At 35.5% G+C, this 25317-nt stretch overlaps 1 protein-coding gene across 1 annotated transcript; it reads right to left on the bottom strand.

Moving 5' to 3' along the window:
- Positions 1-12884: 12884 nt before the first annotated feature.
- LOC149537892 (protein SMAX1-LIKE 3-like) lies at positions 12885-17522 on the bottom strand. The gene is made up of 3 exons (XM_089799306.1): positions 16018-17522; positions 14952-15243; positions 12885-14830 (listed from the first exon to the last, which is right to left on the bottom strand). Exons 1-3 carry the CDS (start codon positions 17277-17279, stop codon positions 13127-13129), a joined length of 3258 nt encoding a protein of 1085 aa, XP_089655432.1. The 5' UTR covers positions 17280-17522; the 3' UTR covers positions 12885-13126.
- Positions 17523-25317: the final 7795 nt, after the last annotated feature.

The following is a 25317-nucleotide window of genomic DNA, read 5'->3' as shown; positions in this document are numbered from 1 at the left end:
GAATTAAGGGATAAATTTAGAAAGTGAAACAAGGTTTCATTTGGAAACATCTTTAATACTAAAAGGACCTTGGAGAGTAAGTTGGTGGAGGTTTATGGAATTCTAGAAATAAATTGCTCTGATCCTATCCTATGAATACATGAAAGGTCCCTCAGATACCGATGGATCTCTCTATCCATCCAAGAAAAGTCCTTCTAGAAATAGAAGTCACATATTCAATGGCTAAAGTAGGATGAAAAAAATAGTAGCTTTATCCACCAAACTACAATGAAACATAGAAGAGAAAATAATATTAGATCCCTTATTTTCTCTAATGGGATGGAGGTCAAACAAGAGGAAGATATCAACACCAAAGTTTTAAACATTTTTACTTAGAATGGTCCAAGAGATTAAGGCTAGAATTACACTAATGACCTCCTTGGGTGTATCCCCCTATTATTGAGGGAGGAAGATAATGTTATGTTGACTTGCTAGCTGAAAAGAGAAGAAGTCAGAGATGGTACTTTTCCTTCTCATGCTTTCAAATCCTTGGTTCTATATGGGTTTCCTCCTCCCTTCTTTTAAGAGTATTCAGATGTCATTGGGGAAGATGTTTTCAAGGTTGTTTGCCACTTCTTTAGAATGGGTGTGATGACATAATTAACCAATGAGATTTATATTTCCCTCATTCCTAAATCAAGAGACCCCTCCCCATGAATGAATACAAGTCCATAAGCCTATGCAACACTACTGATAAGATTATTGCTAAAGTATTGGTGAACAAAATGAATTCTTTTTTGAACAAAATGCTCTCTAAAAATTAAAAAGGCTTTGTTGGAGGTAGAAACATAATGGATGTTGTTAGAGATACCCATGAACTTATACAATCAATGGATGATAACAATAATGCATCAATGGCTCTCAAACTAGAAATCTCCAAAGCTTATAATAGAGTTAACTAGTCTTTCTTTGATATAGTTATAACTATATTCAGGTTTAAAGGAAAATTTCATAAATTGATCATGTGTTTTGTGACCACCACTAAATGTGATATCTTGGTTAATGGTAAGCCTACTATGTTCTTTTCTATGGGGAAAGGGTTGAGGAAAGGGGACCTCCTTTCTTCTTATCTTTTTATCCTTGTAGCTAAAGTCCTAGGTAGGAACCTAACTAGACATTTTTATGCTAATGCTATCTTGGGTGTTAAAGAGGCTTCTATACTTCCTTATGTAAAGAAACTTGGCAACAAAGAATATAACCGTTTCCACATAACCCATAATAGATCTAAAATAAACACGGAATTAAAATCCACATGCAAGAGAATAGACAACATACCCACAAAATTGTGACACAAGATATACCCTGGGAAACCCTCATTGAGGGAAAAACCCAGCCTCCAAAAGCATCCATCATCATGTATTATTCAGCAAAAATATCATTGCCATACAACCATGGAAGCCTTCATGGCCATAGCCACAACCGAGCAAACTATGTGAACAAGCATGAATCCACACATCCCATGCCATGCTTTCAACCTTCACAAATGCTCCCTTGGCTAACCTGTCAAGCCTTGTCTCGCTCAACTCTTGCCTTTTGTCTTCTTGTCACTCTTTCTTTTCTCTTTTTTTTTCTCTATACAACAACTACCCTTGTGGCTGCTTATATAGTAACAAGTCCCACAAAACCACCAAGTGGTATTACATAAACCATGTGCTAAAACCATGTGCTACCTAACCCACTGACCCCACATTTAATATTGGGCATTTAATTCTTTTCCCCCAATATTAAATAATTACATCAAATATTATCACAATGTTACAATACAACTCATCAAGAATATTCCATGGGAATCTTTACATGTTGCACGTCCATCTAGGTACAACATTACATAATAAAATAAAATAATAAAATATAACAATATTATGCAATGTGTGCAACACCCATTATCTTCAACAATCTCCCACTTGTTGTATACATTGCATAGGGTCAATCCGTAGCCACACAAATGAACAAGGGAACAATCCCTCCCAGCACATCATGGATCCAAATAAACCAAGTGCTCCATCCTGGTACCCACAACAAAATCAAAGTATCCAGCATCTCAAACATGAATGATCTCACCTCCTATTATGCCACTAGCACTGGACATACATAGAAGCCATCCAAAGAGAAAACCACCCAACCTGTTGCATTAGAAGATCATAAAATCCTGTACCAACTGAAATTCCAAGCACAAATAACCTGATCCAAAGGTAATCACATGTATCCGTAGTTGTCAAAATATCCACAGCTGAAATAGCACCCACAGCAAAGTGCCAAACCCATCCAACTATCCATACCTCAAAGGTATAACAAGTGAATCTCATATCACTGACATATCCAATCTACAACCTGCAATCACAAGCTTCAAGAGCAATACCTGCCACATATATACCAAGAAGCTCCCACTGCAAAAGATAATGTCAAATCTATAACCAATCCACTCAACACATCTCAAAGAAGTGAATCCATGTAGTATCAAGGACATCCACAATACATAAACTGATATCCTGCAAGAACAACTCTCATAACAAGTCTCCAATAGTCTCTCAATTTCTCCACAACCAACAAAGGAAAGAGATAAAGAAATAACCATGCCATCTCTCACATGACATACATGAGCACAAACCAGTGATCACAATCTCTAACCAATCTCAAATCCAATGTAAGCAAAATTGAACATCCAGGAAGATAACCAAGACCAGAGAAACCATGCAAATCATAACCTGTATCATGTCCTTCTACACACACCTCTAGATGTAAACTGTGCAAGTATGATCTCCTCCATAAAACCCCAACAAGAAGCCTCAACAACACCCAAACTATACCATATAACTCATCATGGATGTAAGCCTCTCACAAGAAGATCAAACTCAATAAACCATTCCTAAACCAAGGAATAACCATTCCTAATCCAAGGAAAATGCCCACTATAAAACCATCTCCCAAACTCAACCAGCATAACAACATATGCACATGGAGATAACCAATGCTAAACCATCTCTCAAATGAACCCTCCAGAACTAACTCATGTACCATAGCTCAAGATCCATATCCATGAAAGACAAGCATAAATATAATGTACTTGAGAAAAAATAATGGGCTATACCTCTCAAGTAGCAAACCGCCGAGTAGACCAAGAGTGGGAATGAGAATGCTCATCAAGATACCCAAGTCTCCAACCAAGACTCATCTAAGAACAATCTCCTCTCAAGTCCATATCAGGTGACTGCCCCTCGGACTTCCTGCTGAAACCATCAATTGTCCCAACAAATACTTCTCTAATCCAAGAGAAATCAGCGTCACCACCGTCTCTAAGTATCCATGAGCACCTGTAACCAATCAATCCATGCCAACTCCAAATGCAACATAGCAATATCATGAAGTATCCAGCTTATGATCAGTGTACTCAATACCAAGAAACTAAACCAAGATCAATGTCAAAGTTCCAACCATGGCCTCAGGAACATAAACATGACAACATGATCTTACCATCTCAACCAAAGAGATAACATGCTCCATATGAACACACCATAACATGTCACAACTCTAAACGTGTATCAAGAGTATACCATGACATAATAATGAAACCATCCTCATACCAAGGATAACATGCCAAATAAAAGCATAAACCACACCTTTGCCAAGAACCCTGTGAGTCCTCAAGATGCAACCATCTCCACACACCATGAAGAAAAACATCTCCACATACCAGGAAGAACCATCTCCACACACCATGAAGATAACCAAGAACTCCATGAGTCCTCAAGATCTAACCATCTTCAAACACCATGAAGATAACAAGTGCACCATGCAAATGTCAAAGACGCTTCTGCAGCAACAGGATCTAAGACAAACCTCCAACATCTGCAAACACTCAATAAATAAATCAATGCCAACAACTCCCACTCAATCGTGGTACCAAGTCACCTATGGCATCATAAAATCCATCTCCTACTTGAAGATCCAAACCAAACCAGGAACTAATCCTGCACTGTCACCCCATCACTGTCACAAGCTCCCACTAAACCGTGTATCCAAGCTATCCATGACATCATGATGAAAAAACCATCCTCTAACCATGAGAATCAACCAAGGCATCAAACCATCAAAAAACTCAAAGTGCACATCATGAGCTCCTCAAAAGAAACTAAATAACCATGATCCTCAACCAAGAAGATATACCACCATAACCAAATCAGAAATCCAAGCTAAAGAACATCAAGGATGTACCTGTATAACCAATCATGTCGTGCCAAAATCCATGACACCATGATCACATCCATAAACCGAGCATCTGGCTCTCAAAGTATGTCCAACCTGTCAGCATAGTCAACCACAATCCTCCACCATGACTGTACCTGGTAACAAAATCTCATCCCTTCTACATGAAGATAAATAGTAAATCATGTGACTTAGGGCATAGACAACCCAAATCCAAGCCACCAATCTGAATATGCATCAATAATGAAAGATCAATGGGCAAAGACAACCCATAACCAAGCTATAAATGCAACCTATAAGTATAGACCGCTTACAACACTGCACAATCTTGTAGATCCAACAAGTCATCATACATATTCAAGTCCAAACACTCATAACCATATCATCATGAGACCAATCTGCACCAAATCTAAACCAATGTGTAGAGCTCTCCAAGAGCTTTCCGTTGACTACTCGAAGTCCAAAATCCGACTCCATATGCCCAAGTTATGCCCTAATTCGTGCTCAAAATAAATAACATCTGTCTTTAGGGCTCTTAAAACCTGACAAAATCTCAAAATCATAGAACCAAACCTACACCATGTTGTAGTGCTCTGAATTAGCTTTCCAACACCTATAAGAACTCTGAAATCTGATATTCTGAGAGAAAGTTATGGCCGTTTTACTAAAACAGTCTTTTTACCATTTTCAGTACGATTTTTCATTTTTAATTTTTTTTTCAGTGACGAAAATTTCGACGGGATTAAATTTGACGGCCATCATGAGCTGAAACCAAAAAACTCTTTCATTTCCTCTGAACATGGCCAAACTAGGGCATAATATATATCAAATTTTATGGAAATGTCGACTCGGATCCAATGGTGAGGTCTGTTTTTACCCAAGAGGTCATTTTTGCAAGCTACCCCCCAAAACCCTCATTTAAAATGAAACATCCAAAAAATATTTTGTCCAACAATTTCCCATGCCCAAATCTTTTAACATCCCATCATAACAGCAAACCCAAAGCCCTCAGATCTGCAATAAAACATTCATATATCTTGCCCTTTCTTTTATCCTCTCATGCATTCCCATGGATTCAATCTAGGGTTACAATAATAAAACCATAGCTCTGATACCACTTGTAAGGAAACTTGGCAACAAAGAATATAACTGTTTCCACATAACCCATAATAGATCTAAAATAAACACAGAATTAAAATCCACATGCAAGAGAATAGACAACATACCCACAAAATTGTGACACAAGATATACCCTGGGAAACCCTCATTGAGGGAAAAACCCAGCCTCCAAAAGCATCCATCATCATGTATTATTCAGCAAAAATACCATTGCCATACAACCATGGAAGCCTTCATGGCCATAGCCACAACCGAGAAAACTATGTGAACAAGCATGAATCCACACATCCCATGCCATGCTTTCAACCTTCACAAATGCTCCCTTGGCTAACCTGTCAAGCCTTGTCTCGCTCAACTCTTGCCTTTTGTCTTCTTGTCACTCTTTCTTTTCTCTTTTTTTTTCTCTATACAACAACTACCCTTGTGGCTGCTTATATAGTAGCAAGTCCCACAAAACCACCAAGTGGTATTACATAAACCATGTGCTAAAACCATGTGCTACCTAACCCACTGACCCCACATTTAATATTGGGCATTTAATTCTTTTCCCCCAATATTAAATAATTACATCAAATATTATCACAATGTTACAATACAACTCATCAAGAATATTCCATGGGAATCTTTACATGTTGCACATCCATCTAGGTACAACATTACATAATAAAATAAAATAATAAAATATAACAATATTATGCAATGTGTGCAACACCCATTATCTTCAACACCTTAGTCTACTTATTAGTAGTTTTTGGATAACATGGATCTCTTTGGAGAATATTTTCTCTTGGTAGAAAGTCCTTACAATTTTTTCTAAATGAATATTCTACAATCTCAAAATAGAACATTAACTTTCATAAAAGTAAACTATTTTTCTTTAACATAATAAGAGAGGCCCAGATGACAATTTCAAGACCTATGGGATGTAGTATTGTTACCATGCTTGATATTTATCTCAGCCTCCCTCTGTCTCTGGTTATACTGTTCAAGTCTTACTGGAATAACATGATTGAGAAATTCCAAAGAAAATTAGCCATTTGGAATTGAAAACTTCTAAGTCTGGGAGGGAAACTTATTCTACTAAAAGTCTTCCTACAAAATATTCTAGTTTACTTTATGACCTTTTTCCTTATGCCTACTAATGTGGTTTACACACTTGAAAATATCCAAAAAATATTCCTCTAGTCTAGAACAAAAGATAAAAGGAAAATGTCCCTTGTCAACTAGAATCAAGTTATTAAACCTAAGAAGGAAGGTGGTCTAGGGGTTAGAAATTTCCAAAAGATGAATAAATTATTACATGTAAAGTTGGTTTGGATGGTGGTGGAAGGTTATAAATATTGGATGAAGATCATCAAATCTAAATATTTGCTTAATAGCCTCAGTTGCCTCTTCTTATTGACAATTTTTTTTAATGGTATATATAATTTCTAGAACAACTTAATGAAATCTAAAGGGATCATTAAGAATGGAGGCAATAAAATTTTTTGAAATGGAAGAAGGACTCTAGCCTAGTAGGAATCTAGGGCTACAGATAGCCCACTTCAAGAACTGACTATTAACCAAGACCTTAAGATTTAGCTCACAACAACTATTGCTATGAAAGTGGAAACCTACTTTGTTTGGAGAAATGGAAACACTAGATGGTTGGACTTGCAAAATCATTGGCTTAAACAATGGGGGGAAAGGTGAATTGCATGTCCTAGAATAGAGGATCTGTGTACTCTAAAAGGTTGGCTTCTAGACCCTTCTCTATTGAGCATTACAAAAGAGGACAAATACATTTGAAAACATAATAGAAATGTACTCTTCTCTGTCAAGTCATCTTATGCCACACTAGAACCTATGGAAGAGGATACCCATTTTTGCAAAGAGGTATGGATCACTAACTCCCCCCCCTCCCCAAAGCTTAATTGCTTCTATTGGTCAATTTCTCATGAGAAGATCTTGACAAGAGTGCTCATTTTCACTAACATATGGATTTTATGTGAGAAGTATGTTGAAACTATAAACCACTTACTCAACCACTATTCCTTCACTAGAGAACTTTGGAGCATTGTTTTGGAGGAGACTAGGGTTAATATAGTGATTATGAGCTTGATTAAACTTCTCATAATAAAATGGATCAAACCAAAATACTCCACCTTGTTCTTAACAACCTTTGGCTTTTTATCCCTCCCACTATAACATGGTCTATTTGGAAGGAAACAAAAACTAAAATATTCAAAGAAGAAAAAAAGGAAAATTTTCCTATTTTCTGTATTACTATAATAGTATTAGGGAAATCATTAAAAATTTAAGATTCCCCAAAGGGAAGTTCTATCCTAGATTGATGGACCTAACAATCAATTAAAACTAGAATGTCACACAAAGATTGATAAATTTCAATTGGAATAGCATATGGAAAAGAAAGTAGTGTAAATGGAAATCTCCTAAGGAAGATTGGATTAAATGTAATGTTGATGGCTTGTCTAAAGGAAACCCAGGCTTAGTTGGGGTAGGTGGTATCATAAGAAATAAAAATGATCTTCTTATCATGGGATTTTCTAAGAACCTTGGATTTAACTCTAATAACTATGTTTTGGGAGTTTCTATGTGGTATGGAGTTGAACTCTTATTGGATTATTGAGTTGTAAATATAGAAATGGAAGGGGACTCAAAACTCATCACTAATATCCTTCTAAACAAGGCTACTTTCCCTTAGTGCATCCTAAGTCTAATGAGTCGCCATAAAAGATCCCTCTTGTCTTCTCTCAATATTAAAATTTGACATACCTTAAGAGAAGGTAACAAATAAATAGACTATATGACTAATTTGGGTCTTAATTTCCAAAACCAGAGACACATTTTTTATTTTGAATGCTTGAAGCAATTAAAAACTATAGTATGAAATGATCAAAGGTATGCTCAAGTCCCAAAAGATATATGATGGAAAAGAGTACTCTTCTACCATCAACATCATTGTTAAATGAAATGAAATGTTTGTTTTCTTGATTTTGTCATTGAATATCTTGACGATGTGGAAATTTATAAGAAGTCCCAATAAAGTGTCAAGTGGGAAAGTTGGAGAGAATTATCATTTTCTAATTACCAATCTTTACAATGTTTGCATTGCTAAAATTAGTGAAGCCACCTTTTTTATTTTTTATCATGAAATTTTTTGGGTATAAAATTATAATGTTGAAGATGATGCATTAGATTTCTATCATTTCCAAAACTAAGAATATCTCAATGAATCATCAAAAGTGCATCCCCTATTTATGGAAGGTGGAATAAGCCATAGTGTATTATAATGACCCCTATGATTTCAAAGGAAGTTGAGGATCTCTCGATAATTTTTGAAGCTTCTGTGACAAGTATAATCTCTTTTAGAAGTGATTGGAAATAAAATCTTTACTACACTATTCTTTTTGTTCATCAGATCTTTTCTATTATAAACTCTTACTATCTATTTTTTTAGGTGGGTCATGGTGAGAACATATAATGCATAAAGACATTATACTATGGGAGGTCCTTTGAAGCAGGTTGCGCTAAGAAGCTCTAAAGATGTTTTGCAAAATGAGGAAATATTAAACTACTTTGTGATGGTGGGGATAAGAAGTTACATGATGACAATAAAAGGACATAATTTAATGCTTTCTACTAAGTATTCCAACTCCTAGTATAGAGGTGAGGTCCTCATAGGTAGTGTTAAGTTTGTTGTGACTCTAGAGTTCATTGGTTAGGTGACAGGCATAAAATGTGAAGCGGATGGCATATTACACTAAATCAAGCAATTTTTTTTGAAGTCATGAAGCAGCTAGTATGGTCAAAGTCTGAAAATGGGCATGATCATACTTCCCTCCCTTGGCCCTTTTCCATTGTTTTCCTTTGGGTTATGCATTACATTATCTTGGAAGGTTTACCACTTATCACGGTTACCACTTCCCACTTCTTAATATGTTAGGACATGGTGGAAATATTGTCATTCCTTTTTTTCTAGTCTCTTCCTTGTCAATAGTTGTCATTGAAGAAATTGAGTAGAGAAATGGCTTGGAAGTCCCTCCTATTGAGGCTCATCATTCTCGTAATCCCAAGAAAAAACCCAAAACCCTAAGGGAAAAAAAAAATCCCTAGAAGAGTCATTACTACTAGAAACATTCGCCAAATGTAACAATGATTCCACTAAAACTAGCCCAATCTGGACCCCTAAGAAGAGAAAAATCCAAAAGGAAATTATCTAGGTGGAAAATTAGGATTTAAATGAGTCTAATAGGTATGAAGAAGATAAGAAAGTGAAGGATTAGGGTTATCATATTGATTCCATTTCTAGAGAAAGGAGATCTAAAAGATTGAGTGTTAAAAAAGGTAAGAACTACAAGGAATAAAGTATAGAGGAAACCCAGGACATAAATGGCAAGGATGCCTATAATACTAAGGTTGAAGAAACTCTAGAGAAATCTAAGAATAGTGAGACTAAGGAGGAATTTGAAGCCAAAATGGATGGCAAAGAGTCTAAGCAAGTTGAGCAACAAACCTAGGAAGCCCATATTGAGGTTGTTGTTGATCCTGATGTTGAGGTCCCCAATGCTAATAACCATGTTGAGGAACAAATAAAAGCCCTAGATAGTATGGTTACTATTGAGGTTTTCTAATAGTTTTTTATGTGTCTTTTCTACTTCTTGGCTATAATGGCTAAGTTAAGAAAATTTCTTTATTCTTGTTGTTCTTCAAGTTTAGAACCCTTGGGCCATATTTAATAAAAAGAAAAAGATAGGTTAACACATATATAGGAATAAATAAATAAATAAGGAATTGCATAGAGGTTATCCACCCATTTTAGTTATGGTACACTATAATCTTATCATTTTAAAAATTAAAGTTATCAATAGTTGGCTAATTTTTTAAGAATTCCGATTTTAAGAGTATTTCTTATGAACAAATGATAATTACTAATATGTTTATATTGATGAAAGAATCACATAATAAGTTAAAATTTTATTATTATGTACTCAATTATAATATTTTGAGTTTCTTTAGTTTACCTCAAGATATACCTAAGAACTTTAAAATATTTTCAATATATATAAATAATTCTTGAAATTAAACTAGCCTTGTATAAATGATCATGACTAATATACAAGCTACAACTCTTATACTATGTAGTAGTTTATTGTTTGTCTAGGAGCATCTAAGAATATGGGATAAAATACACAGCCTATAAAATATATTTTCAATAACTTTTATTGGTTTGAATTTTACTTTTGCTTGTAGGAATATATCTAGATCTTTTCATTCACTTATTAGATATATTTGAAATAAAATCTAACTTAAAGGGTTCAGAGATATTAATGCTTTTATCTCCATATTTTCTCCTCCAAGAAGGATACAAATTATCACACACCAAATTTTGTAATAGATCATTTTTTTGAATAATTTGGTTCATAGTGAAATTGGTAAAGGTGAATACCTAACCATTTAATGTTTATTCAGCAAGGAGAACATAAATTTATATTTTATGTTAGGAAGGTAGTTTTAATAGATTCTATAATCAAAGGTAATTTAACATACTGTACAATTTCTCCATTTGCAATATTTATTGTAGAACCCCATGAAGAAGTAAATACTAAGCCAATTGTAATAATCCCATCTTGTTTCATGAACCTTGTAATGGTGTAGCTCCAAGATGAATCCTTGAGCACTAAGTCTAAAAATATTAGATCATAGTATGAGATAGTTTGCAGTATAACCCAAGCATAGTAGTGCCTATGGAACTATCCAGTAGAAGTGATGCAGATCTTAGTGTTAACTAAGCTTTGTAGTATTAACCAATTTCTATAGCATCTGCAGAGCTCGTAATGTTAACAAAGTGAATCTAGTGTTGACCGAGTCATGCAGTGTCAACTGAGTGATTCTATATCTACCAAGTTTCTCATTGTTCATTGAGTCACATAGTGCTTACTAACTTTGAGCTATCGAAGTGATTAGTATGGACCAGGCTTCAAATTCAACTAAATGCCAGAGTTTGCAGAGTGTTGACAATTTTTTTTAGTGTCAGAACATCACCAAGTTTGTCCTCAAAACTTGAGCTACAATAGTTGGGTTGACTTTGTTAATTATTATGAATTTGGTATTATAGATGACTCTAGTAAGTAATTATTTGGTTTGATATATATGTAAATCATTGTATCATATCCAAGTGTTTCAATGAGAAATAGTATGAAGTATATGAGCGTGAATTGAAGAAGGCCACAAGTAGTATAAGGGACAACAATTTACAATAATTTATCTCACCTCTGATGGATTTACTAGTGCCAGTAGATGAGTTTTCATCTTATAATGAATATTCAAAAGATAACATATGAGATAAAGTTATCTAACTTGTGACTAGAGTTTGATAAATGTTTTATAATATTTCTTTACTTTAAAAAAAAACCTTTGTGTGTTCTCAATTATAAAATAAATAGATTGAGTTTAAGATGAGGTTTTGATTAGGTTTTGCAACCTATTTAGGCTATGCACAATGCTTGAAAGATTCTTTTAGTTATCAAAATAAAATCTTCAATTTTTACTCTCTTTGAAAATATGACAACTTTCCAAGGTTTGGAATTATGTGTCAGATTCAAACAAGGTTGTGGAAACCTTTCTAAGGTCTGAATATGATTTAGAAACCATGTCATTAAGTCAATGCTAGGAGGAGACTTTAGGATAACGAATCTCCTTTTGGAGGAATTTAAGATGTCTTAAAGAAATTAAAGCTTATGAGAATAGTTTTAGTTTGTAATGGAGTTTTGAGAAAAAAGTTCAAACCCTATGATAAAAAAAGGCTTTGAGAAATTCTAAAAGAAATACTTATGACATAGACCTAGGTGAATTATATATTTGGTATTGAAAGGGTTGTGGAAACCACATCAAGTCCTATTGATGATTTTACATCTGCTTCAAAAGACAAAAAAAAAATCTCATTCTTTAATGTTTTAACAACACTTTGCAGCTTTTGAGATAAAGATAAGGCAATTAAATTCTCATAAAGACTTTGGATATATCCATTCCAATGGTAAAATAAATTTTGAAAGAGAGAGTATGAATAAAAATCAATGTCATTATTCCTTTAATGTTTGAAAACCAATTCTAAATTATCAAATTAATTTAAATATATGAAAAAAGACCCACCTCTTATTCTTAATTTTCAACTTATAATTCTTATAATTCATAGTAACTTTTTTTTTTTAAAGTTCATTATAATGTTTAAAAGTCCACTTTTGATGCTTTATGAGGTGCTTACCTTTACAAACATCATTGAAGCTTAACATTTTTTATACTTACTGTGAGTACCCATTTAACTTTGGAATAGAAAATACGTAGGTCAGAATAAGTCTAACGTGGTCCCTCGTATAATAGGAAACTAGTAGAAAATCCCTAATGGACTGTTAAGATAAAATCATTAAAATAAAGGAATTCATGGCACCTACTAAATGCTAGTCCAAAATAGAACGACGCTTTAAAAGTTACAAGTTACCTGCACGCCCAAAAAGGATAGCTCATCCATAAACTCTAATAGTTTCTATTATTATGTTACAAGTACTGCATGCATATCTTGAGTCATGTGAAATGAGTCACAGTGACGAAACTCTTGACAAAAAAGCATGACTTTACATTAACCTGTGTTACTTGAAATGGATCCACTAAATGATCCAAAGTGGAAATGAATGTACATGCGTGTTTCCTCAAATGGATTGTATGCATATATGACGAAGCATTGATTTCCAAGATGTAAAGTATTCAATCAGGCACGGAGTTGGATGAGGGTCTTTGTATTGGAATGTTGCCTCTGCATTCTACAAACCGTGAACTCATCGGCCATGAATTGACAATTACTACAACAAGTAATCTCAAGTGCTGAGGGAAGAAGAGAATTGCCAGAGAAACAGTCACCCTCGTTTCTTTCTGCTTCACATAATCTAACACTAATTTTTCCTGTCAACGTTTGCATGGAGAGCATTTGACCTAATCCCATTTCAAACACTTCCTCCACCCATTTGTCAAATCTATCTGTCCCAATGGGAGCCATTTCCCAGCAAAAACAAACCATGCGTTCCACAACTAGTTCATCCACTTCAAAACAACCTCGGCCATTAGTGGCTCTACAATAAGAAACATGGAGTTTATCTTGTATGGTTTCTGCAAGCTGAGAAAAATCGAAGGCGTGGAATACTATGCATTCATCTAAGAGCTTGAAGAAATACTCTGAAAAGTGTGCCCTGGCCCAGCGAAATATTTGATCTGGTAGAGCATCAGTTTCTTCTGTTACATCACTGCCATGATCCATATTCAAGTCCAACGCAGGGGATTTCCTCTTCCTTCTCTCTCTTTCTTCGCCTTGCGCCAAATCCAACTCTAACTTGCGCTTACAAGTGGGCTGCCCCAATTTATCCTCTACTTGATCTCCATTCTCCTCGACCTCAAGTCTTAATCCACCCGGGCAGCGTAGGATTAACTTGGATACTTTCTCTTCATTTATCTGACAACTTGAATTGATGAAATGGTTTGCCCCTATACTTGAGGTCATGAGTACAATAGTATCACACAGACTAACCTCGCTTCCATCCGAATCAACTAGCTTTCCACTTTCCATGGCTCTCAGTATTGCTGTCCTGAAAACCACATCTGCTTGCTCCATGTCATCCACAAGGACTACGCAGTGGGGATCATTATAAATTGACCGAGCAAGATTATCTATGTATGTTTTCACTGGATTTTGGTAGATTTGGCCTCGACTAGACCAGGGGCTTGGAATGCAAAGGAGCTTATCTTGCGACCCATAGATGATTTCAGCAATAGCTTCACCCATCTTTTTCTTCCCCATTCGGTCCGCCCCCAATATCATCAACCACGTATCACCCTTATTCATCGTCCTTCTTTCTCCTTTAACTCTGCAAGATCTGCTCTGCAAAACTGCGCTGGCTATGGCGTGGATATTTATCTCGCTTTGCCAGGGAACTTTTTCCGCGAGCCTCTCGCTGAATGCCTTCAAATTTTGTGGGTCCAATTGCTTGAGGTTCATGAGAGGGCGAGAGAAGGAGAGTGGCGCAACATGGCTGGATGCAGTACATTTGTTAGCCTCGTCATCGTTACCTTTCACAACAGTGTCGCTTAATCCTAGAGTGAGGGTTGTTTCAACAACATCGACTCTAGTTGAACCTTTGACAGCCTTCTCAGCTGTTTGCCATGACATTGAACTGTCTGTCCAGTCTGGAAATGTTGCCATAGATGAGGACTCTTTGTTTCTCGATGCACTAACTCCACTCGCATTGCTTTGTGTTGCACCCCACCAGGGAGAATGGACATTTACTGAAGACACCATGCTTGCAGGATGTTGTAAAACTTCCAACATGGATCCTTGCAGATTTATTGGGTCATGGTAATTGCAATGGGTTCTCTGACATTCTTCATTCCATTTCTTGCGCAGTTCCCTCAACTTGGCTTCATCCTGTTCAAAACCATTGCATCCCATTGGTCAGCTACCTAAATATAATCCATTCAAAAACTGACTATGGTACGTTGGGAATAATAACAGATGGTTAGGGAATGGGTTTTAGCTCAGAATATACCTGGGCTGCTGCTGCCTCTGGTTCTGATAATGCGTTTAGATTTGTGCATTTTTGAAGCCAGAGAGGCAAGTTTGGGTTAATTGACAGCGAACTCTGGTCTGTTCTGCACAAAAGTTTTGCTTCTTCTTCGAAGTTTGCGGAGCACTGATAGCAACAGTTGAGTTTCTCCACCGCGTCTTCGTTGGAGGTGATCATTTTCAAGAATGTCATTGGGCGATTCTGATTTTCTTGAATTGGGACAAGCACCTCGACGCCTACGCCACTGGTTTTGGGCTCGATTTCGCTAGTCAAACTGCAAAACACATGTTCTCTCATAAAATCAGTCAAGCTCCTCCACTGTAGTACATATAACTAAATCAACGAAAGATTGAATTGGTTTGGTTTTTTTTAAAATACAGCAAATCATTTCAATGTCCATTGTGAACGACTGGGCCGCTACAAATGTATCACATGAAACGCAAGAAAGTATAGTTGTGGAAAAGCACGGGTTACAATAAGATAATCTTCACGAGGAAGCTGATGTTGGAATAGCTAAAGTTTTCCTATGTGGGTCATTGTTCAGGTACCACATTGCTTTAATAATCTCGGGTAGCGAATAGACTAAGGACTTCTCATACGGAAATTAGGGGACTGACAATAAAGTTTTAACCCTAATAGAGAGCATATTGCTCATTTCCTCCTCCGGTCGGGTGGTAGCCGTAAGATGGACGCTAAGCAGCTCAGAAGGAACGGAAATCAACTTCAAATTCATCCCGTGACAGAGACGAAATAAACTTTGTGCGGATCAAAACCCTAACAACTTCCTGATAGAGACCGTCAATATTGACTATTAAAGACCTCTGGAACTATTGAAACTTGGAATGCATGAACCTTTCCAAATGTGAGTGGAATTCTGAATCACTACTTTAAGACAATCCAACGCGAAAAAGCATAATTTTCTAGCTGATTCTTCACCTAATCTTATGCTCGATGTAGATTGAAATGGAGTCAAATTTTGAAAAACAATGGTTTGTGCATGAATGAGATTGAAAACCGAAACAAGATGAGTAAAGGAGAGAAAACTAACCATGGTTGAAGGCTCAAGTCAAGGCCACCATGGGGAACAGAAACAGCCTGAAGCTCCCACAGGCTTTCAAGAGAAGGCTGCCGCTGGAGCAGAGTCATATACGTCTGGTAACTTGCAGTAGCCAGCAACCAAACTCTTCTCCCCTCTCCACGAATCCTCAAAATCCTTCCCAACTCCATTGTCACATACTCGACACAAGAAAAATAACTTCCAATATTTCTTCTAAGACCATAATTACTACTGTTAGTGTTATTGTTGTCACCATCCACAACCGCCCACCTAAGATCCCCAGCAAAAATAATAGCCGAACCTCCCGCAAGGCAGTTACTAACACTTCCTCTAAGCTCCCCAAGCCTCTGCTCAATCTCGGTCTGCTCACTGTGAACAAGAGACGAAAACTGAGGATCCAAAAACTTGACACCCTTGAGCAAATCAGGAACATCTCCTCTCTCTACCCGACTCACAACCTCCCTAACTACATTATCCGTCGTGACAGAACAATCTCCTACAATTACACCATTCATTCTCCTACATCTACTCCCCACCAAAACCTCAAAAACGCTGTCTACATCCTCATTTCTCAAACTCCTATGACTACTACCAAACATGGGATTACTACTTTCCAACAAATTGATCCTCCCCGCACTACTAAAACCACTGAAGACCATATTACTCATAGATCTGCGAGCGCCCACTCCCTCAATCAAACTACTCCCATGATCCATAGAAAAACAAGGGAAATTGACAGGGACAGAAACATCTTCCTCGATGTTACTCTTCACAGAAATACTAGAAAACCCGGCCTCTCGCATAACTTTACTCACAGAGGGATCATCAAGGATGGAAATAATGAGCTGCTCGATCTCGACTTTCATGGCCAACAATGGCTGCTGCTGCTGCTCCAGGCAGCCCCTTCGTTGTTGGGCCTGCGCACGCTTAAGAACGGCAACAAGAGAGTTGGAAAGAGGCGGCTGAGATGCATGAACAAGCGGTCCAGCGGTTGTGGGAAGACGGTTTAGGGCAACCTTGAAGCAAAGCTCAAGAGCCCTGCATTGAAGAGGATGCGATGAGGAGTGGGCGTGGGATTTTACACAGGCTCTACGTAGGAGATTAGTTGTTCCTGGTGCAAGCAGAGTGGCGGCCACATGCAAGGGCGTTACTTGTGCATGCCCTCTCTGCCTCGCCAACGCCACCGCATGTTTCACCACTCCAGCGGCCTCCGCCGTCAGAGTCTGCTGCACGGTGCAACCTCCTGCACGCATTTTGCCCTCTCAATTCCTTCCTGATGTATCTCTTGGCTGAAACTAGCTACCCTCTTGATGATTTCTACTCAACCAAATTCTTCACTTCTCTTATATCTTTGTCTTCCTATGCACAAATTGTTTACATTGATTGATGAGTAACTCTTCCTTGGCGAGTTCCTCTTCCTTTCATGGCAGCTATACTGTGTGTGACAAAGTCGGCTTGGTCGGCGGCTGCTGCTGGTGGGGAGAATTTGTTCCGTTGCCTTCACAGTGACACAAATTCCATAAATAGTACCGTTTCGCTTTGAGCTTTTTACTCCTCTTCTCTTTAGATGCTTTAATGCTTTCCACACTTTTACGAAAGTAAATTTTAAGGACTTTCTTCGCTGCTAAGGCTTGTTTTGATGCCCTCTGAAACCCCAGCAGGGGCCCATTCCAACGTTTCTCTTTATTCACAGGACCCCACGGTCCTAGAAATGATTTCTTAATCTTGTTTTGTTAAATCGGTTCAACAGTTTAGTATCTTATTTTTCTCTCGAGAGAATCAAATACAATACGTAATGTGTACATTATACTTGTACATTGATTTTATATGTATGGAAAAGAACGACGGCTTTTGTACGAATGCAGTGGCATCGGTGGAGAGACATATAAAAAGGGCATGGACGTACGATGAGTGAATCACTCGGGGATCTGCTACCAACCCAACTGCTTGAATTGAAAACGAGCTAAATTGTGTTGTGAATGGATGGCGATATTACGTTATCAAATACATACGAAAAAGTGGGGAAAAGGTAAGAAGACGATTGAATTATGAAACGGAAGGAATTCCTGCTTTGTCCAACGATCTGTAAAGTATACATTGATTACGAAAAGGCAGTAAAAGTAGGTGTAAAAAAAAATTAAATCTTTGATATCGATGCGTAGGAAAGTCCGAGCAGATTCGATGGATTGAAGAGGTAGACGACATCGTATTCTATGGGCTTATGAGTTACTCTCGAGTCCTTGACTGTGCTTACACGCATTGATCTGGTGAGCTTTTGATAAGAATATTGGCCCCTTATTTATATTTTTATAAGCTACCTAGCTATAGAGGATTTATAAATTTTTATCTAACAACTTTTTTTAGCTTTACTTTTGGAAGAAAATATTTATAAAGAAAAGAATGTTGTATCTTTTTAAAAGACTTGTATAGCCATTGTCTTTAAAAAGGTCGAATATGTTTTCAAGAGACCTAAAATGTTATGTAGAGGTTCCATCAACAAAGAATTAATAGAAAATACATAAAAGTTTATATTAGCAAACAATAAACAAAAATGCAGTGAGTCTACAACAAATAGAGAATGTTACAAATAACAAAACAAGAACTAACGTCTTCAAAGCCTTGACCACTTTTGCTTCGAGTAGGGAAATATTAAGAAAAAGTTTTTTATGTCTTCTACATCCTAAATTTACTATTTAAGAACTCTTTTGTTATAAGATGCATTGAAATGTTGGGACATGCACCCACCTTTGGAAGAACTTGTTTGCTGTTATAAAAAACATCGAAATCAAAAAATTAAACCTTCCTTTCATGTATTCTCTCATTTTTTTAGTTCTCACCTTCATTATAATGATCAACATTGTTCTTAATAACTCTATAACTAAAGTTGACTACGGTGATGAGATTGACATTAAAAATGTTAAAATTGGACTCCAATCTAATAATTATGCCCACATAGTCCTTCATTTACTCAACATCCTTTACAACTTTCTAAAGAGAGGCAACCACATGTTTTATTCCCTTCTCAATTCACACATTGCCCTTAGCTTAAATGAGACAAAATCTACTTCGAAGTAATAAATCTTGATATAGATTTTATTCTTTTCATGGAAAACTACTTCTACATCATGAAAGAATCCATCCTTGCATTCCTTGCTACACCCAAGAGGTTAGTAAGGCTCACTTTGTCTAAATTAAAGAACATGAGATGTTTGTCTAGGTCATTTAAAAAATGATGTTTCTCTTCCTTGCGAATCATAATAAGGGATTCTTATAAAGTCATTTCCTCATTATTGTTTTCAATAAAAACCCCCAAAATAGGCTAGATTGTCCTTTTTAAACCTTTTTTTTCTTTTTTTCTCACCAAGCGTCTTCACTTTCATAGCTTGATCTATAAAATTTGAATCAATATTACGTGTTATCTCGCAAAGATCCTTATTTGTATACAACTTGTAATAGTCCCCCTCGTTTGAGTTGATATTTAATTTATTGCTAGAATTCCCCAAAATAATAGGACATATTTCCATTTGACAACTATAATTATTCCATAGTAACAAAAAATTACCATTCATGTAGGATATGGTTAATTGTTTCACCACCAAAAAAGACCCACCATTTTAATCTATGAATGGTCCACCAGAACTAGCCAAACTAAGATTTCCCTTAGCCACCCCTGCCAAATTGACATTAACTCTACTAGGAGGAGGGATTTGCTAAACATTATTATCTCTATGAGCTTTGTATTTTTTGTAGGAATTCAAATATTAATTGAGAGTTCTAAAAAATGTTATATTCATAGAATAGAGAAGAGACCTAAAAATGAAAGCTCTTTTTAATGGATCTAAATTTTTGGAGGAACTCACATTGGCATTTAGTGGAGGATCTTTGAAAACATAGTTAGTTTTTTCTTTCCAAACACCCTAGACCAAAGAAGGGTAATGAAGAACCAAAGGAAGAACATATCAATAGTTAGAAGAAGGTAAAATCCATTTGGATAAAAGATTACAAAACAAAGAGGGGAAGAGCTCTCATGATTATTAAAATTTATGCACATAAAAATAATCAAAGACAAGATTAAAAAAAACTCTCATGATTATTAAAGCATAGGAAGAACCTATTGTAAATAGAAATATCTTTTCAATAAATTTTTTCCACATAATGGCCTTATGTTTTAGGAAAATATTTGAAAGAAAAATGATCTTAGGGATTAACTTAAAATTCCTAAGTCTAACATAGAAAGGAGGAAGAAAAGTAGTAGGAAAATAAATATAGATAGCCAAGGTAATCAAATAACATCTAGAAGGGGAGACTACCCAAACTATTTTATCCATATGAAATTATAAAAAATCTAAATAAAATTTAGCATGCACAAGAAACCTAAAAGAGCTCTTCTAACCACAATCAATTATTTCCAAACACTATTCTAAATATATTCTTCCATAAAGATAAGAATATTATTTTTAAAAACCACCATAAATGGTTGATGAATAAGAGACTTAGAAAAAGGCTCATCCCATCTCCTTAAGACTAAATCAATTATCCCAAACCATCTTTTTTTTAAATGTCTTTATGAATTATACCTTTTTATATCATCATTTTGTTCCAGAAAAACAAGATATAAGGGAGATCCTCAGACATTAACATTGGTTGTAGAGGTTGAATCATGAAAACACTTGTATGAGATAGACCACACTCATTCCTAGTATTAAAGAGTATCTATATTTTATTAATTATCATTATCACTAAATATAATAGTATAAAATATCAATTTGAGGCATCACAAAATGGTACCACAATCTCAAATAATAACAATGTAGATTAAAATAAAATAAAAAATCCCTGCAAGAAAAGAAAATCTTGATCATGACTAAGGAATTGAAGAAGTTCATAGAATTTATCTAAGGATGATGACTCTTCATCCTTGACATTCCCTTTATCAAAACTAGTCCAATCTAATTAAAGTAAACACACAACTAGCTTATTCCATTCCCTAGATATACAAAGAAAAGTAATATAATGAAAAGGAGATTATATAACTTGGTATTTGACACAAAAACACCTCTCTTGGATTGATATTCATCTTAGATGTATGCATCTTACTACCACATATCATCAATCACAGTATTGGTTATTTTTTCTATCCCTCTAATATAGAGTGGACATCATAAGAAGTAATATCTTGATAGATCCTAAAATGTTGAGTTTCTTCTTCTATTTCATCAAACAACCATCTATACAAGTTTTTATACTAAAAAGCAACCAAAATGGGGCTTGGCCCAGAATATCAAGGTGATAAATAACATCAAGTTACTTGTAGCACATTCTCAACCTACCCCCTTTCTTAATATCAAAAATCCCCACCTTAATGTGTCCCACTTTCTAAATCTACTATTTTTCATAGGCTAGCTATTAAAGTCGAAACTAGAAATATACATAAGCATTTTAATGTTCATGCCTACAAGTTAACATATAAAAACTATAAAACATTACATAAGCCCAATTGGGCATAGCATTGTTGGAAATGTAATGGTAAAGTAAGATACTGAGGGTGGGGGGCCAAGGGTAGACGATGGGGGGTGGGGTGAATTAGAATCTTTAACACTTTTACCACTTCAGACATAAACCATATAAAACTTATTTCACCACACACACCTCATAAACCTATTAACCATGCATCATCATGTAACAACATCTTATATCATATCTACCATCTACTTGAATGAATAATATACATAAACAAGTAATCAAAATATAACATAGTATTTGATTACACATTAAGCCTCCAAGGTGAAGGTAAACCTGGTAAGGATAGAACCTACAAAATCTTCACTGCTATAGCAATAAAGCATATTTGTTTAGGCTGCAATTTTGATCACTTCTCATGATCTACCCTATAAGGGGTTTACTTTCTTAGGAGATTACAAGACTGTTAAGTCTATCTTGAATAAAGGATTTAAATTTCACAATTAAATAAGCAATATGTTAAGACATTTACAATAGGCCATATAGGATCACTCTACTAAGAGATTCACATAATACACTTGTTAAAATGTAACAATACCTTGATCCTTTAGTTTGCATGACTATGATGATAACATACATTCTCTACCAAAAATCTAATCACCTCTCTATGACTTATTTGCAATAACTCTTCACTACACTACTCAATCACCTTATTCCTTCTCAACTCTAATTCACCTTTAGCTTCACATTTGTGCATTCCTCTCACATGCAAAAACTTGTTCTATCTTTAAATCCTTCATTTATAAACATTTGACAAAGATTCTAGATCTTGATCAATGATTAGGATTCATTCTTTTTGTCACTTAGTCTATCCTATTTTTAATTGGTTTATCATAACACATATTGATTAATGATGTGTATTCATAGGTGTAATTACATCCTTGATACTCTCCTCAAACATAGAAATGCATTTCTAGGTTGAACAAAATGGTTTACATATGCTTTTGTGCTATTCTAAACTCAAATACAAAAAAAATGTATTACCCGACATATATACCTCTTGATGCTCAATTATGCTTGTATTTTCATGTTGTGCATCGACATGAACCTTACTCTGCTTGAACTGTTCCAACTCTAAACTATGACTTATATAACACTTGGTTGATATGATGTGTTTCCATCAAGTTTCTTGACAACAACTAAATGCCAAATGACCACTGCTATGCTTGGCAACTATGTCTTCCTTGACACACACTAAACTTGTAAATGTCTACACTATATAGCTTGACCTATATTGTGGTTCAATCATAGAGGTGACTGACCAATTTTTCCTAGTAGATGACTAAGTGTTTTACACTAATAGAAAATACCAAGATTTCCCTTAGGGTCAACAATATTTGCCTTTAGCATTAGGTGCAAAAACACTTAGGAAACTCAAATTTTTTTTATAACAAATCTTTAAAACATTAACTCCCACTTATGGTGTACTCCATACCTATATTTTGAAAGCCTTTTTTAAAAATATTTTGCGATCAAAATAAAACTCCCTATTAGTCCATACTTCTTATATTCCTTAGGCATACTATACATTATCTTCACTCATTTCCCCCTTTATACGTGTACAATATCTCCCCCTTATTTTTATCATGTATGTGAAGTAGTGATATTTAATTGTGGCCTAGGGAGTATACTAAAATCTTTCACAAATGGGTGGTGCCACCTCATAACATAAACTAGAACTAGGATCCATGTTCAGATCTACCACACTTATTTAGATCTATATCATTTTTTTTCCATTTTCTCCCTTATGTCCTTTGTAAATCCTTAAACATTGCATATTTTAGCAAACAACATGTTCTTACTAGTAACTAATTGCTCCAAGTCTATAATAAGAGAAGAGAGCTCAACCTTCTTGATTGCAATTTTAGTTGCAACCTTCTCCAATAGTCTATCCTAAAATTTTCTCTTTCACCATTTCATAAATTTCACTTGTGTATAAATATTGAGATCATTTAACTTATCAACAATATTGATCACTTTCTCAATTATGGTGGCCTTCTCACCCAAGTCATCAATAATAATAGTTTCAAGTAATATATATTTAGTGTCATACAATACTTTCCTTTGTTGATGATCCTTTCTCATTTCCTCTTGCTTAGGATTTTGATAAAGAAAGTGACTGAGTATCCTCATCTATTATAGACTAAATTTAGATGTGTCCAATTTGAAATCACAATCTACTCATCTAAAGTAATAGGATTTCCCTTCACGGCTTGTATTGACTATTTCACCTTCTTCTTAAATATCTTTCCTTTAGAGTCCTATGTGCTAGAGCTCGGTACAATTTTATATTCTTTTATTTTAATCTCTAGACTTGGCTTTTGAGTCTCATTACTTATTTCATCATCCTTAATAGGCTCTTCATCTATCTTCTTGTCCTCGAGTTTGTGTACTTGTTGCACTAGTTCATCTGTCTTCTCCTTTTCATCACTATTTTGGAGTTCAATAGTTGAGCTTATACTTCTTCCCTCCTTTTCTCCCTCTTGTAGAGGTCTTGAGACACATGGTATCTCACTAGAAGTAGACATATCTATTGCATCCTCTTTAGTCTTATCACTATTCTCTTCCTTTGTGTCAATATTAGCATTACCCTCTTTGGCATCATTTTTGTATTCTAGAATTTGGGTGAGTTTACCTTCATTTGCCAACCTACTGTGTTGCTTGGCTTCACTCACATAAACACAACCTTGACTATCAACTAGATTCGATGATATAGTAGGAATAGATGAAGCGACATGTGCTAAGTCTACTAGTTGAGTGTTTATGTGTGTATCTATCTTTTGATAGTCCTTTAATTTTATAATCACATTGTTTGGATTCAACAAAACTTCATATTCTTAGTTAAATAATGGAGCTTCCACCTTCCCCTCTAGCTCAGTCAACATAGACATCTTCTCAAGTTTAGCCACTATATTTTCACCTTGTACATTATATCCTTAGCTACACTAACCTCTGACTCATGTTCAATTGTAACTATTTCCATTTGTTCTTCACCTTGTTGAATGGTATCATCATTGAAATGCTTTGTATTTTCCAACTCTACATGTTCAAGCTAAGCTTTCTTGACTTCATCCTTCTTCTCATCATCAATCATAAGCCCATAAATCTTCTTCCATATTATTTTTCTATCTTCAACTACATTTTCTACATTGTGTTTTAAAATAAAAATTGATCTTCACTTAAGAACAAATGTATTGTTATACTTACTAATGGCTTTGGAAATTCCCTTCCTTCTCAACTCAAACATGACATTGGTCACTATGCCTTCTCTAATCTAACTCTCGATCTTCAAAGAATATTCCCAGCTTTCATCAATCTTATTATAAAATTCATTAGGTATCAAATTTCCTAACTCCAAAGTTGTATACTTGAATGTTTCCATCAATGCCTCTTCTATCTTTTCCTTATCAGTAGTATCTAATGTGTCATACTTGATAAATTTGAATCCTTCCATTCCTACACTCCCCTTGATGTTTTCACAAAGCTCATCAATAGTTTGGGGCATTTTATGCACTACAATCCTAAAATGACTAGTATCTATGACTTGGTCCTTTTGTCATCATCTTCCTCGTCATCTTTAGGTATGACTAGCTTTCTAATTGGTTTCTTTGTAGGCTTTCTCATCTTGACCTCTTCTCTAGTATTGTTCCTCTTTGTTATCTTCCTACATCAAATAGGCTTCGTAATATTTGTAGCTACCTTCTTAGACTTGGCTGCTAGAGTAGTAGATGCCTTATTCGTTTGCCTTGTGATAATTTGTATGGTACAAAC

Source organism: Cupressus sempervirens, chromosome 9 (assembly GCF_028749045.1).
Source record: "Cupressus sempervirens isolate cs-2001-9-10 chromosome 9, ASM2874904v1, whole genome shotgun sequence".
Taxonomy (NCBI): Eukaryota; Viridiplantae; Streptophyta; class Pinopsida; order Cupressales; family Cupressaceae; genus Cupressus; species Cupressus sempervirens.
Note: the sequence above shows the minus strand (reverse complement) of the source record. Positions and strands in the feature narration are given on the sequence as shown.